Genomic DNA, 14,082 nt, shown 5'->3' on the forward strand with positions numbered 1-14,082 from the left:
TTGTTTCCTTCTCTTGGTCACCTTGTAACCATGTGAACCTCTTTCTTTCTGTATTTCTTTCTTTTTCTTTCTTCCTTTTCGCCGCAGATGAAGACGATAACACCCGCTGCGCCCCGTCAATGAAGAGGGGAGGGAGGGAGGGAACGAGGAGAAAGGGAGAAGGGAAGGAAGGAAGGGAGGAAAGAGGGGAGGGGGAAGAGTGAAAAAAACGAGAGAGAGAGAGAGAAAAAGAGAGAGAGAGAGAGGGGTAGTGGATGTAGCTCTAGCTCTAGATGTGGGCCGGGGGGTGAGCTACCTAGCCCGAGCTGCTCTGCCGAAACATCCATGGGTGGCTGTGTCGGGAGCCACCACGACTCTTCGGGCAGCTTAAACGAGAACTCGGACGGCACTGGAGGTAACTTACGGGGCTCAACGACGCCTCTCTGTAGCCGCACCAGCGTGGCTTCTTTTCTCGCTTCTTCTTCTTCTTCTTAAGGGGCTTCCTCTGTGCTTCCTGCATGTTGTCCTGGCTGGAGGTCTCCTTCCCGTTCCTCCGTGCCCGAGCCAGACAAGAGCCGCGGGCGAACACGGCAGCCCCCCGCCGGGGATCTGCCTCCGCGCAGCGGGCCTCGGAGCGAGAAACGACGCCTCGTCGGCTCGCTACTTCACAAACTGGGACATGTTTACTGTGCGACGCTGCCTCCCCCTTTGTTCTTTTTGGTGTTGACTGAGCTAGCCGGCTAAAACGTAGCCAGTTAGCTTGCTAGCTTTCTGCATAACAAATATGGGTCACAGACAGCAGGGGCATGCGGGTAGTGATTGAGTGTGATTTGAATTGTGCTCTCTGGTTTAAACGCACCGTGAGCTCAGTGTGTGCACACACACGGCTGCTGCTTTTATTATCTGCTGCTTTCTTCACATGAGTGAGCATGTTTATTAGTTGGAAGTGCAGGGCAAAGTGGAGGAGGAGGAGGTGTCAAAACTTGCAGAGTGCTGCAGCTTCATGATAAAGGAAGTGGCTTTTTTTTCTTCTTCTCTTTTTTTAGCATTGTAAGTTAGATTGCCATCATGTTTAGTGATCAAGGCCTGAGAGGAAAGCAGAATATAGAAATGCCACAGACTGTAGTGCATGTAGCGCTTAGTGTTATATATATGGGTTTTGTGCATGAAAACATGATTTAAAAAGTTGAATTTTGGGGTATAGCTGTTCTTTTTTTGGTGGTACTATAATCTGGATGGCCGCTTTAAACCAGTAAATATTTCTGCACATGAGAGGAGAAGAGAAGCTTATGACCATGATTGAGGCCCTTTTTTTTTGTTTTTGCACAGCTGAGGTGTTTGTCGAGGACTCGTTTCCTGGCATGTCTGGTCAGAGGAAGGGATCCGCTGCTGGCCAGTGAGCTATTTTAATTACAGACTGGGAGATAGAGCTGGCAAAGTGGGTGGAGACTGAGCCCTGGGCTTCCTTTACGTTTGTCTCTGGGTTTAAAACTATTTGTCAGACCTCCCACCTGACTGACTAGATGTCACGTTTGTAACAGTAAGCATCTGCAAAGTGTGGGAAAGGGAATTGAATTTATCGTCACCGAGGCGATTAATGATTCATCGGTTCCCTTATTGATTCCTGATCAGTTTTCAGTGTGAGGGGGGGGAAACAGTTGGGCATCGCAGGTTTCAGCACACTTTAGAGTCTGAACAGAGCAGAGAATTATCACCGAAAACGCATTAAACACAAGAATATTTGTACGGCACTTCATTTAGATTTTGTTGCTCAAAGGAAAAGCGTGCTTGCATGCAACGTAAGTTACTTCCTCTCAGTTATGCATGTGCAGCAGTGTCACTCGTGCAGCGGTTACACAGCATTCCTGGAATTTCAGCTCACGTTACTTAGGAATTTACGTAGTCACTTTTGTTTTTTTTACTCGTGTCAATTGATTATTTCAGAGGCAAACGGCTAGAACCGTTGTCATTCTTTGCGCAGTGAAGCGTTTCTTCCTCGCCACTGTTTTTCCACGTCATGCTGTCACACCGCCGTGTTTTACCATGTGCAACTGTGCTGACACTGAATGAAGGAGCCGATGAGCTCCGAAAGGCGTACGGGTCATATGGAGCGGACCGTTTGGAGCCGGTTCTGATCTGGAACCAGTTCTGTGTTCCCATCCGTAGTGAAGTGTGAAGTATCACGAGGGCTGTACAGATGCAAAACAAGCAGCCGTTACTTGACACCTTGCCTGACCGTAGCAGAGGCAAGGCCGTTAGACTTGAGCATGTGTACATTTGTTTTTCTCCAAAGCAGAGAAAGAAAGAGTAGTATGATAATATTTCTGGTTAAAATGGCCAGAGGTGATGTGTTGGCACTAAAATACGTAAGCATATATGCAGGAACTCGGGCAGGTATTGCTGGAAAATGACTGACTAAATTGCTTTCAGATTATTTTACATACATTGATTGAGGACCATAATCTGGTGGATTTATGAACCGTTATTATTGCATTATACATAACCAGATATTTAAAAAAGTCAGACAGTTTGATGTCTTACTACGAACAGTCAGCTGAAGGTTACCGTTATCCGGCCGTGCCGTGTGATTATCCGAGTACATGTGTACCAGCAGCAGGTGTAACTCAACACCTTGATCCCTCATCCTCCCCTCTCCTCTGTCTCCGTGTTGCGTACTCAAACGCGCACGTGTACACGCTGTCCTGTACCTGTCGTCCCCTTCGCTGGTGATCCAGATGGTGTTGTTCATCAGCTATTCTGCTGCAGATGGAGCGCCGCTAGAAGCTAGAACCATAACCTTTTAACTGGGTTTAGTAACATAACACTTCCAGCTTCGGTCCTGCCTGCTCAGTCTGTGTGCACACGCTCCGTGTATATATATCATGTTATGGTGTAGGGCCCGTGTTCAGCCTGTCATCTGATCTCGGATGTGTACCTGAGAAGGCTTGAAGGACTGAAGCTTTGTTTCAGATCAATCCTAACTCTTGTTACACATCTCCTTCTCCTTACTCCTCAATCTCCACCTCTGTGTATTCCCGACCTTTTCTCTCTTTCTCTGTCTTTTCGTCATCTTTCTTTCCATCTGTCTTCTCTCTTTTCCCACATCCTCTTTTTCCCTTTGTTGTTCTTCTTTCCTTATCTTGGTAATTCTTCTTGCTCCTACTTCCCCTTCTCATCTCCCTGTCTCTATCTGTTGGTTCCTACTTATATTCCAATTTACTTTCATCTCCGCCTTCCATTAACCCCACCCATACTCATTTTCTGAGTCTTTCCGTTCTGGCCCCCCTTCTTCAACTACCTTCCGACCCTCCTGGCTTCCTCATTTTTTCTCCCTCTCATCTCCTCTCTCTCTCCTCCTCCCTCCCAGTGGCTCTAGGGCGTAACCAGCCCCTGAAGAGAGAGCGGCCTAAATGGAAAAGTGACTACCCGATGACGGAGGGCCAGCTGCGCAGCAAGAGAGATGAGTTCTGGGATACGGCGCCAGCGTTCGAGGGCCGGAAGGAGATCTGGGATGCGCTGCGGGCGGCGGCCAGCGCCTTTGAGAGCAATGACCACCTGCTGGCTCAGGCCATCCTCGACGGGGCCAGCATCACACTGCCACACGGTAACACACATCTGTGAATTGGCAGCTGACATGTCATAGTTTGTGTTACACGCTGCGTTCCAGTGCGGACACTTAATGGAACAGGGGTCGCTTTTAAGCAGATTTGTTTCACCTGCGCTTTTCTTGCCACTACAGGTTAAAATCTCTGCAGTTAATATTCTGTAGGAGAGTGCGTGAGATGGCTTCAAAAGGTCATGGCATACGTTCCTGCCTCCAGATAGCAGTCCATACCACTTCTCAATATTGGCTCCCAAGTATTAATAGGTTCTAATAACAGGGTGAGAATTTAGAATGTAAATTATACAGCGAAACTTCCCCGGGAAGTATTTTAGTATCATCTAGTGTCATGAAGTATCATAAACAGGAAGTAAACTTAGCCACACTTTACTGCTGATTTGTGTTTGGTCGTGTGTCCTTTTTTTTTTTTTTTTTTGCTTTCTCACACCATCATTGACTTTTTAGTGAATATGGGCCTGATTGCAAGCATCTGCAGCATTCAGCCTGCAGTTAATAGCAGCGAAAGAACCTCTAAGTGACCACGCTTTCAGGCTTAGACTAGAACTACAGTATATACTGGAGGAGGAATCGATGCCTTACAAATGAAGGGGCGTTTTTCTGTTCTTCTGAAAGTAGTTCTTAATGAAGTCATCGTTCACATATGGGTACCAAAGATAGAGCACCTTCAAAAACACACTTGAGAGTGTTCACTTAGAACAAATCTATAAAATTGACATGGCTCAGATTCAGAAAGCCCGACACACACCAGCTACACACAGTTATTATCAGCTGCTTGAGCGGCGTTCCTGATTCATATTACCACAATGACGTATTAACTTCAGCTGAGGAAAACAAAAGGTCCGCTTTTTCTGTTGTCATGTGTATAGGATGGTGGCTTGTTTTGTCTCGTCAGCCGTTCTCAGTTTCAAATGTGTCTCCAGACTTTCATATACGAGTGCCTTCCTCACACGTATACCAGTGCAGAAGAGTGTAAATGTAACAGGCTGATTGAACTAAAGCTCTGTATGTCTTGCGTGCCGTGATAATGAATATGACAGCGACAGGCGTTTTGTATACGGCCTGAGTATCTTGTCCTGCTAGATTCCCCTCAGTAGTTTGGCTTGGTCAGATCAGATCCTGCTGGGCTGCAGCTGTGGATTCCCCAGACCTGACATCACCACTTCATTCATCCAGCGCTGCAGTCCAAAGAGCAGCCAGATCACTTAAACATGTTCACCACTCACAGATTTATCCCTCCATGTTTGCATTTTAGAGTTAAGGTAAGAATTATGGTTCCAGATTGATATCCTTCTTTTGTCTTCCAGTTTAAATTAATTGTTCAGTGATACAGTTTTGGCCTCGCTCCACCGCTTTAGCCAATAAGAGGGGGGAAAAAAGTGCAAATGGGACACAAAGTTTTGTTTAAGGAAAGTTTCTGAGTCAAGACTGTAACACCAAAAACCATGGACAAACACTGATTACCGCTGAATATGGGACAGATTGTCCAGTAACTGAGTAATTTCACTCTAAACTACAAATGTGAACCTCATTATTCGGACTAAAGCAGTGGACAAATCCACTGACACTACCTTCGTAATGTAGGCATCCCTACATTGATAGGAAATGTGAGGTTTGTGCGGGATATGCCATTAATCATTGAAAATGTTTTAAAGGCTTGAATTACCCCCTTTAATAGTGGAGACTTTATTTTTCTGCCATTCAGGAAATGGACCCTAAGTTATGACCTTTCTCTCAAATCCCCAACCAGACCTTTCACACTGTTCATTAGAGATGCGATCAAGTGATGGGATGAGAAAGTAAGACTGAAGACTAAAGCAGAGTTTATACCTCTGCGGAACATTGATGCCGTAACCTACGTACGTAGCCTACGCTGGTGGCAGCCATTTATACTTGTGTGCTCGTCAGTCTGGCTCGCTCTGTAAAAACACCCGAACGCGTTCCCAGTTGGGTTTCAGTTTTTGTTTCTATCTCCTGCTTCACTATCCACTTTCAGATGTGTCATACAAATGCATTTCCGAACCTCCTCAGTTAACCTTTTCCTCGATGTGTTCCATCTTTATTGATCCAACAAACAATTCGAAACTTGCGGAGATGGAAGAGCAGCCGGAAATACTAATGCGGAAATACGCTACTTCCCAGCGGGCCAATCGCAGCTCTTGCGGCCTGCGACGCCACAACGCGTAGTTACATTTCTGGGGAGATGCACATCAGCTACGTCAGTAGGGTCTATGTAGGGGTCTGCGTTGACGCCGTAGCCTCTGCGTCGACTTAACGCAGAAGTATAAACCGCCTATAACTCTGCAGGCAGTTTGCATCAGTTGTCGGTCAGCGTGTTGGATTGTATCCTGTTTTCGACCTCGTCGGGCATAGCCATGGAAAGCAGCACTTCTGCATTTTTCATCTAAACAAATGTTTTCTGGCTTTGAACACCGAAGTTAATCTTTTAAATTTTACGCAAGGCTGATCCTTCCCCAAGGGCATGTTTTTCAATCTGAACTCTTGTTTTTTTTTTTAATGAAAGACATTAGCACCACCTGGATCCATTAGCATATTACACCTGAAGATAAATACTGAGGTGGGACAAGCTAGAGAGGAAAAATCGGGTTGATACCTTGCCAGGGAACCATGTTTAACATTTATCTTGTGTTTATTTGCATGGGTATGACCACATATGTTATACAGTCACAGTTAGCACTTGTGAAAGCGGTTTGATGTGCTTAAGTGTCTGAGGTCGGATAGCTTATCTGTATTAGAGGTTGGTGAATCTGATTTCTGGGATTTATTTGCCTTTGTTGATATTCAAGAGCTTCAGTGCCTTAGAGCATCTTTACAAATTCTTTACATTCTCAAAAGCTATTTCACAATACTGAATGAAATTTGTTGTTATGAAATAATTATTTTACTTCTTTTCACACAAGTGTGTTTCTGGTGAGTGCGGTTACAAGGTGCTGTATGCTCATTAGCCACATTACTACGTTTTATAGTTCACAAAACACGGTAAGCCGATCGCTCTTTCTGCCTCTCGCTCTCGTAAATGTTTCCTGAGGCCTAGCGTCACTGTGGTGTCCTCACCTTGACCATAGTCGTCATCTAGAGAGCAGAAACTGACATCCTGTGCTGACTCATCTCAGTCTCAGCACCGAACTCATTGTCCGTCTCGAGCGGCTCTCGCTCCAGTTTAAGTCATAAAACAACACGACAGTGGCGCAGTGACCTTTTTTCGAGCACTGCTGGCAGAAAACCAAGGAGAGTTTTTGTTGGGGGGAGTTTTCAGCCTTGTGTCGAATTATTGGATTCTTATTTTTAGAACGACAACGTCATAGCGAGCTTTTAAAAACGATTAAAACTATAAAACATTTGGAAACGATTTGGCTTTTCGTTATATATTTCTCCTGACAGTTGAAATCTGTGACAGGCAAGCTTGGAATCAAAAACACATTACCATAAATAAAATTACTTCAGGTATGAAGGGCAGTCACATTAAATTATTGTGGACGGGACTTATCTGTCTGAAATCCCCTTGAGGACCCCTTGGGGTCCCCCCACGTATAGAATTGGGTTTCAGTTTGTGGAATAATATGACCTCTTCCCTACAGCTTATTTCCCCCTCTGTCCACCGCCTCTTTATTCTCAATTTCTGATTCGCAATTGGTCACCACTCTGTGTTTTTTTTTTGTTTTTTTTTTTTAATGCTGTAATCCAACATTCCCTTTTCTCATACTTTCACTGTGTTTATTTTCTACACAGTTCAATTTTCATTTCTCCATGCCATCTAATTACAGTGAATTGTGAGTTATAGGTCAGTTTTGGCTTTGTTAAAAGAGAAAAATGAAGTGAGTGTTTTACTTTCAGTTTGCAACCGATAATATGAAACTATATAGGTGGAATGATGGAACAAGACATGTTTTTATATCTGTTTACCCCATTCATTGAAGGGTGAAACAACTCATGGAAAAGTTTAAGGATTATCAAAAATTTCACTTTACCCCCCTGATAATTATTTACCTTATGTATGCCTTATAATACCAGTATGTGGTAATTATATCCAGAAGTGATCTGCCAATGTTTCACTTCACTTTTCATTAGATATTCCTTTGGAGTTAAAACATAACTCAACATTTCAGAGTTGTTGTTCAGAAATAAAAACAGAAAGTCTCTTTCGTTCTTCCAGGAGCTCTGACCGAATGTTATGATGAACTGGGGAATCGATACCAGCTACCGGTCTACTGCCTCTCTCCCCCCGTCAACATGATCGAAGAGCGCTCCGATGAGCCTGACGGTTCAGATGCAGACTCGGGGGCCGCGGACCCGTCCACAGGCAGCGCCAGCGACCCTGGTTCGGGAGGGGAGTGCCAGCTTAGGCTCCGGCTCTCCACGGGTCGCGACCTCCGTCTGGCGGTCCGTTCCACAGACACGGTGGGCATGATGAAGCGTCGTCTGCAAAGTCAGGAAGGCGTGCCTGCCGCAACCCAGCGCTGGTTTTTCTCAGGTCGGCCCCTGACGGACAGACTGCGCTTGGACCAACTCAACATCTCCAGGGACTATGTAGTGCAGGTCATCCTCAGCCAGCGCCCGCCCCCGGAGCCCACAACGACACCAGGACATACACCCGAGGCGTCTGGGCCAGTGGCAGTGGAAGGAGTAGCTGCTCAGCCTCAAGAGCCAACCCCGGTGGAGAATTAACTCCCCCCTGGCTTGGCAGCCTGGAGCTGGACATACCAGTCACCTGGCAGCACAAAAGAAGGATAACAAGGGACGATAGAGAATCAAAGTGGATTCTTCTCTCCTCTCCTCCCCTCTTTTCTTCTCCTCTTTTCTTCTCCTCTCTTCCCTTCTCTGTGGTCTTGGCTGAGAAGGGCATTGTTTGGGCAGGGGTCGGCCGTCTGCCAGAGCATAAGGACTCTTCAATTGAGAAAAGACTCCTCCTTTCGGTTTTACACGTTGAAATTTTGACCTTTTTTGAAGTCTTTTTAACTGTTCCTATGGAAACCAAACAACAAAAAGTGAACTTTGTAAGATGGCTCAAAGGGTTTTCTTGGCAACACTGATGTTTGAATGTTTCTGTGTCTCCCGTTTCCATTCAAGTTCTGCTCTCTGGCGAAGCCGGGGTCGGCAGAATGACTTCTGTTTATAAGGCTTACAGGGTTATGCATTTTTAATTCAGACACATCAGAAAAAAATATATATATAGTTTAACAATCATGACCGTTAATCCAGGCATTTTTGTAACTACATGTCAATCAAGTTAAGAACACTTAAGTCAGGATTGAGTCCGTACGCTAACACCCGTAGAGGAAGTTTGGTATTGCTGGACTGGATGTGTTACCAAGCTGCTGCTGGATCAGATACTCAATTTCACTCTTGCTTCACCGAACAATCAGATTAATCATGTAATAAACATCAAGTAGTCGGCCTGTGTGTGCGAGTGGATGCAAATAAGTGCGTGTGCGGATGTTCATATATGATCAAGACACAACCACACTTACTCATGTGGCGAAAAGGACGGACTTCAGAAACACAGTTGCATATTTTGATTAAAAAAAAATAAGTCAAAGGTTTTTAATTAAAACTGGTCATTGTTTATATTCCTCTGTCTCTTGTCTGATTGTTTGCTGTGAACCTTTTCATCGTTTTGCTGCTTTAGTTATGCCGGCGTGCAGCACGTTCGCTTAAAACGGCGCTCAGGTTAAACGGTTAAAAGTCTGCAGCTTGTTGCAGATCAGATTTAAGAAGACTGGAGCCCGTCATAGCCTTTTCCCTGTTCCCTGCATTTATACGCCCTATTGTGAGTCACACCGTGATCCCCATCCGTCTAATGAGCAGGTACAAACCACCGATCAGAGCAGAGAAAGGCATTCAGCTCGCGTTTTATTGTAGAAACGGCCAGTCTGGCTTTTCCAAATGTTAAAATAGCCTATTGTGGTTTAGCCTGGAACTATTTCCTGGAGTCTTCTGTTAGAGCGCAACTAGTAGAAGCCTAAAGAAGTGACAGGTGTAGCTAGGAAACAGTTCAAACACAGTACTTTTAAGTTTTATAGTACCACTGGAGAGAGCTACGTGAGGCTTTTATGGTCTAAATTGCACTGCTAATCACTTCCTTCCTTCCTAAAAAGTTGTAAATTATGAATTTCCTTCCATACAATATATGCCTAATACGTGCATCATAAACTGATATTCATCTGTAATATCTGTTTTAGAGGTTTTCCTAATAGCAATAATATAATGCAGTAAAATAGAACAGCTTCCTTTGCTTTCTTGTCAAACTTCCTTCTTTTCAATCTGTTCACACGACGAGCCAGAACATGAGAAATTCCTTGAAAAAGCCACTGATGCAAAGAGGCCTTGAGACAGGAGCCACATGCACGCACTTCGCTCGGATGGAGTCCTGCCAACTGGCATTCCCAGCTTGAGTACAAACAAACAAAAGACTTTCAGGCGGCAGGCAGGTGAAGGGAAGGAACTCGAACCCGACTGTCTACACCAGACTTCACGCAAAACCTCTCCGATACAGGGGAAGCAGGGGATTAAGTGACCCCCCCCACTGGATGCTATTAAACTTGAAAGGTCATATCCAAACCACGCAAAAGGGAAGTGGATGTGTTTTTATGTCAGCGCGGTATCTTCAGTCCTCATAAGAGGCTGGAACGCGACGGTGGCTTTTTATTTTTGGGAAATACATGTAAACATTGCACATTTTTGGAATTAAGGCCTAAAAAAAAAATAATTGTGGCTTTTGATTTTGAAACATGCACGCCCCGTGAGACAAAATGTGTTGTTTGTCAGTAAGGGAGCATCGTGTTCGTGTAAAGGTGTAGGACAAAGGGTATGGTATCAAAGCGCGTGTGCAAGGAAGCAATGAAATAGCACTTCCCCTCTTAGTAATGTACTAGTGAAAATAGAATTTGATGAAAACCACAAAACACCCTCGCTTGGACAAGACTCATTTGTTAACTCTCATAACCACAAAGATTCAGTGTTGAATCAAACGAAACCTCTATTGGTTTGTGGGGTACTTATAGGAAAGGGTCTATAAGTTATCATTAATGATATACCTGCATAAAGGTTAGTGTGGTTATAGTGGAAGCTGAAAAATAATGGAAACTCCTTAATAAACCATCGTCACGTTCGTGTATTGGTGTTTTCTCCATATTTGCTCAATTAATATCGTTCTTTTACGTCATCCTTGTGACTTTATTCTCTTTCTCTGGAGTTGACACCACTGACCGTTTTGCTTTCTTGTTCCCGAGAACTCTGATGACTCTGATGACAATTTTCCAAATTACCTGTTCAGTTTTCAGTGACACACAACCACACACCGCCGCTCACTGTCATGTGGAAACACTCAAGTGTTTCCAGTTCCTTTTCCCTTTCTTTGGTATCTGTCCCTACATCCCCCACAGTCGTTGCACAGTCATACAGACAATTTTACATGGAATACTGTACAATTGTTCTTTTGTTCTCTTTTTTTTTTGTATCATCTTCCTCATGTTTGAGGAAACCCAGCTGAGCAGAACTATGTGACGGGAGAAGAAATCCCGTCGAACCGTTTCTCTGCTTCACAATTCATTCAGGTGCCGTTTGGCCTTTCCAATTGTTGGACTGAACTCACGCTATTATGTCATCATTCATACTCTCAGGTAGCAGTTCACCGCATACCGGTCCTTATTATAGACACACACACATATATGCGCTGCAAAAGTCAGTTCCTCTTCAGGTTGGGGTTTTACAGCCTTCTGCTTCTCTCACACATAAATACAGCAGCAGCATGCCGAGTTCACTCAGACACAGACTGCTATCAGATCACCTTTCAGCTGTGAAACATCTGGATCAAGTCTGGCAATCAAGGTAAGATCTACTATATCCAAAGTTACTACATTTATTTATACATATTAAGGTCAGATTTAACTGAGAGAAGAAATGGACCAATATGTGATATAAGTCTCAGTGATTCTAGTCAATTGATTGTAGTATTAAAATTATTTAAATGTACTTTAGTGGTGCTGTTTTCCTTTAATGGTTGCCAATTTGTGGCCGGGATCCTCACACCCTATATGTGATATAGACCTAAAGGACCGTAAGATTCGTAACGTAAGAGAAAAGCAGTTCAAATATCTTGTTGTATTATGAGTCTTTTGGTTCTGTTTTGTAATTTCACTTTTTTTTTGCAAGAGACAAAAACTGGTTCAACTTGTCCCAACTTGCAAACACACGTTGACCATAGGTAGACTCTTGCTTTGAGGCAAAAAAGAAAAAAGCTATGAATCCCTGCTGCTTGAGTGTTTCCATTTCTTTAGGTCTACGTACAAGCCTTAAATTTATCTAAACAAACTGTACAAGTTTTCCCTCTATGCTAACCTTTTGTCATTTCTCTCAGATGCGTGTACTGCTCTTCCTAGTCCTGTGTGCTGGACTTAGCTCCTCCAGCCACCAAGAAATCATCGAGACTCTCATGGATAACGGTTGGTATCTCCTTCTCACCATCTACTGAATATTCTTCCCCTTTATTCCCTATGTTTTATCATATATGGTAAAATTTATATATTGACTGAGTGTTTCTTGTTCACAATTTAACTAGTTGTGGTACTGAAGATGCCTCATGCTCAGGGAACCCTGGTGAATGTTCCTCTGACCTGTGGAGAAGCTTATGAAAATGAGCCCATCTTCTGGAAGAAAAATGGTAATAAAACTGTCTTGGTACTGTTTGTACAAAAACTACTACTCCTGTGCACTGCAATATAATATGATAAAGCGTGTGACACAGCCGTAATAAACATTTAGCTTCCCAGGTTAACAAGGAAAACGTCCGTATTGTCACCGTTGTAACACCGAACATGTTGTAACATCTCAGGTGTTGAGATTAAACCACGTCTGCAGGGGAACCGGGTCAAGGTTGTAGTGGAAGAAATGAAGGCCGGAAACTACACTTGTCACCTCAGCCCTAGCGGAGAATACCTCAACCACACTGAGGTCCTGATCCAGCTGGACCCAGTCAACGACCGTGTCATTCTGAAAAGGATAGCCAATGAAGAAGGTGAGATAAGAAAGATGGAGGGAGGGAGTAGTGGAAAAGATGATCTCCAGAGGTAGAATGTAGGATGTATTAAGGGGACTGAATAGAAAAGAGGAAAAAGGAGAAAGATAACACAACAATCCAACGAGAAAGTGTTTCTGTTCCTCCAGATCATATCCACTGCTCGGCACCAAACTACAAAGGCTCCTTTCACTGTGCCTGGACGAGAACAGAGTCCAGATCCAACGCTGCCGTGCTCCTGGTTAAGGCGGAACGGTGAGGACATAGGAATAATATTTCACGCGTGTTCTGTTCATTGTAAAGTGAACGTTAGCACCATGTCGTGCACCGTGACTTGTTTAACCAACCGGTTTGTCTCGAATGCAGCAATATGGAGAATATCCCCTGTGAGCTGGACGCTGATGGGTCTGGGGTTCGCTGCCAGGATGCCAACTGCCCGTACAATGAGGAACAGCACCGCATCGCCTTCACCGTCTACATACACAGCTACTCTCGTCTAGAGGAGTACACAAAGTCTTTCTATCTGAGAGAGATTGGTAAGTCACTGAATTTTGACGTTTCTATCAAAACGACAATTAATGGTTTAGGATTCATTTAGACAGTTTGTGACACATCCTCGCCGTCGTGTTTCTTCCTTTCTCCACCTCATTCCTCTTCCTTCTCACCCCATGTAGTAAGGCCGGCAACCCTCCCTAACCTGACCATCAGTGATGGGAATATGTTCACCTGGGACTACCCTGCTTCCTGGGAGAAGCCCTGCTCCTTCTATGGCCTAGAGTTCGAGGTCAAGGTTGTCCAAAACGGACATTCCTGCAACAGCGAAACCTCCATCATGGTAACCAATACATACATGCTGCCTTTACCGACTTCTAGTTCACCCATATTGATGTCTTTAATTTAAGTTGCCTCCTCTTTTCTGCAGAGCAACACGACCAGCGAGACGGCATACGAGGTCAACGTCAGAGTCAAGAGATACGTGTTCTGTGTGCGAGCTCGGGACAAGTACACCCTCGGGCCATGGAGCCACTGGAGTCAGTACGCGTAAGTACATCACTGTGACCACCGGGATTAAGAACTGTTTGGGCGGCTGTTGTCTCTGAAGATGTAATTTGTGTGAGAATCTGATCAATTCTTTTTTGTTTGTTATTGCAGAGTGGCCAAAAACAAAGCGAGGCACTAGCTCCTGTCACCGGACAGCAGCCACTATAGACGGAAGAAAAGAAGAATGGACAAAAACATTTTTCTAAATCCCATGTTTTAGTTTGCATATTTTTTTTTAAACCTGTACAGTATTTATTTGACATTACTTGTCTATAGACTGTATTTTTTATATTGCAATTGAAATACTTCCAGAATTGTTGTTACACATTTCATAATAAACTGATGAGCATACTTATTTTCTATGTCTGAGTCTTTTAAACATCTCAAATGTATTTCAAATACAGCGGTG

At 44.1% G+C, this 14,082-nt stretch overlaps 2 protein-coding genes across 2 annotated transcripts; both read left to right on the top strand.

Moving 5' to 3' along the window:
- The first annotated feature begins 225 nt into the window (after positions 1-225).
- On the top strand, positions 226-9,186 carry ubtd2 (ubiquitin domain containing 2). The gene is made up of 3 exons (XM_084564807.1): positions 226-394; positions 3,347-3,583; positions 7,773-9,186. The coding sequence occupies exons 1-3, from the start codon at positions 325-327 to the stop codon at positions 8,282-8,284; spliced, it is 819 nt and encodes a 272-aa protein (XP_084420933.1). The 5' UTR covers positions 226-324; the 3' UTR covers positions 8,285-9,186.
- Positions 9,187-12,123: 2,937 nt separating this feature from the next.
- On the top strand, positions 12,124-13,918 carry il12bb (interleukin 12B, b). The gene is made up of 7 exons (XM_084564172.1): positions 12,124-12,278; positions 12,450-12,632; positions 12,782-12,887; positions 12,999-13,168; positions 13,307-13,467; positions 13,555-13,673; positions 13,785-13,918. Exons 1-7 carry the CDS (start codon positions 12,191-12,193, stop codon positions 13,810-13,812), a joined length of 855 nt encoding a protein of 284 aa, XP_084420298.1. The 5' UTR covers positions 12,124-12,190; the 3' UTR covers positions 13,813-13,918.
- The last annotated feature ends 164 nt before the right edge of the window (positions 13,919-14,082 follow it).

This window comes from Chelon labrosus (genome assembly GCF_963514085.1).
Source record: "Chelon labrosus genome assembly, chromosome: 17".
NCBI lineage: Eukaryota > Metazoa > Chordata > Actinopteri > Mugiliformes > Mugilidae > Chelon > Chelon labrosus.

Excerpts from the sequence above, each read along its gene's own strand:
- ubtd2 (XM_084564807.1), top strand. The coding sequence starts at position 325 with ATGGGTGGCTGTGTCGGGAGCCACCACGACTCTTCGGGCAGCTTAAAC. Across the intron at positions 395-3,346 it reads GAACTCGGACGGCACTGGAG|TGGCTCTAGGGCGTAACCAG; the intron begins GTAACTTACGGG and ends CCTCCCTCCCAG. Across the intron at positions 3,584-7,772 it reads CAGCATCACACTGCCACACG|GAGCTCTGACCGAATGTTAT; the intron begins GTAACACACATC and ends TCGTTCTTCCAG.
- il12bb (XM_084564172.1), top strand. The coding sequence starts at position 12,191 with ATGCCTCATGCTCAGGGAACCCTGGTGAATGTTCCTCTGACCTGTGGA. Across the intron at positions 12,888-12,998 it reads CTCCTGGTTAAGGCGGAACG|CAATATGGAGAATATCCCCT; the intron begins GTGAGGACATAG and ends TCTCGAATGCAG. Across the intron at positions 13,169-13,306 it reads TTTCTATCTGAGAGAGATTG|TAAGGCCGGCAACCCTCCCT; the intron begins GTAAGTCACTGA and ends CACCCCATGTAG.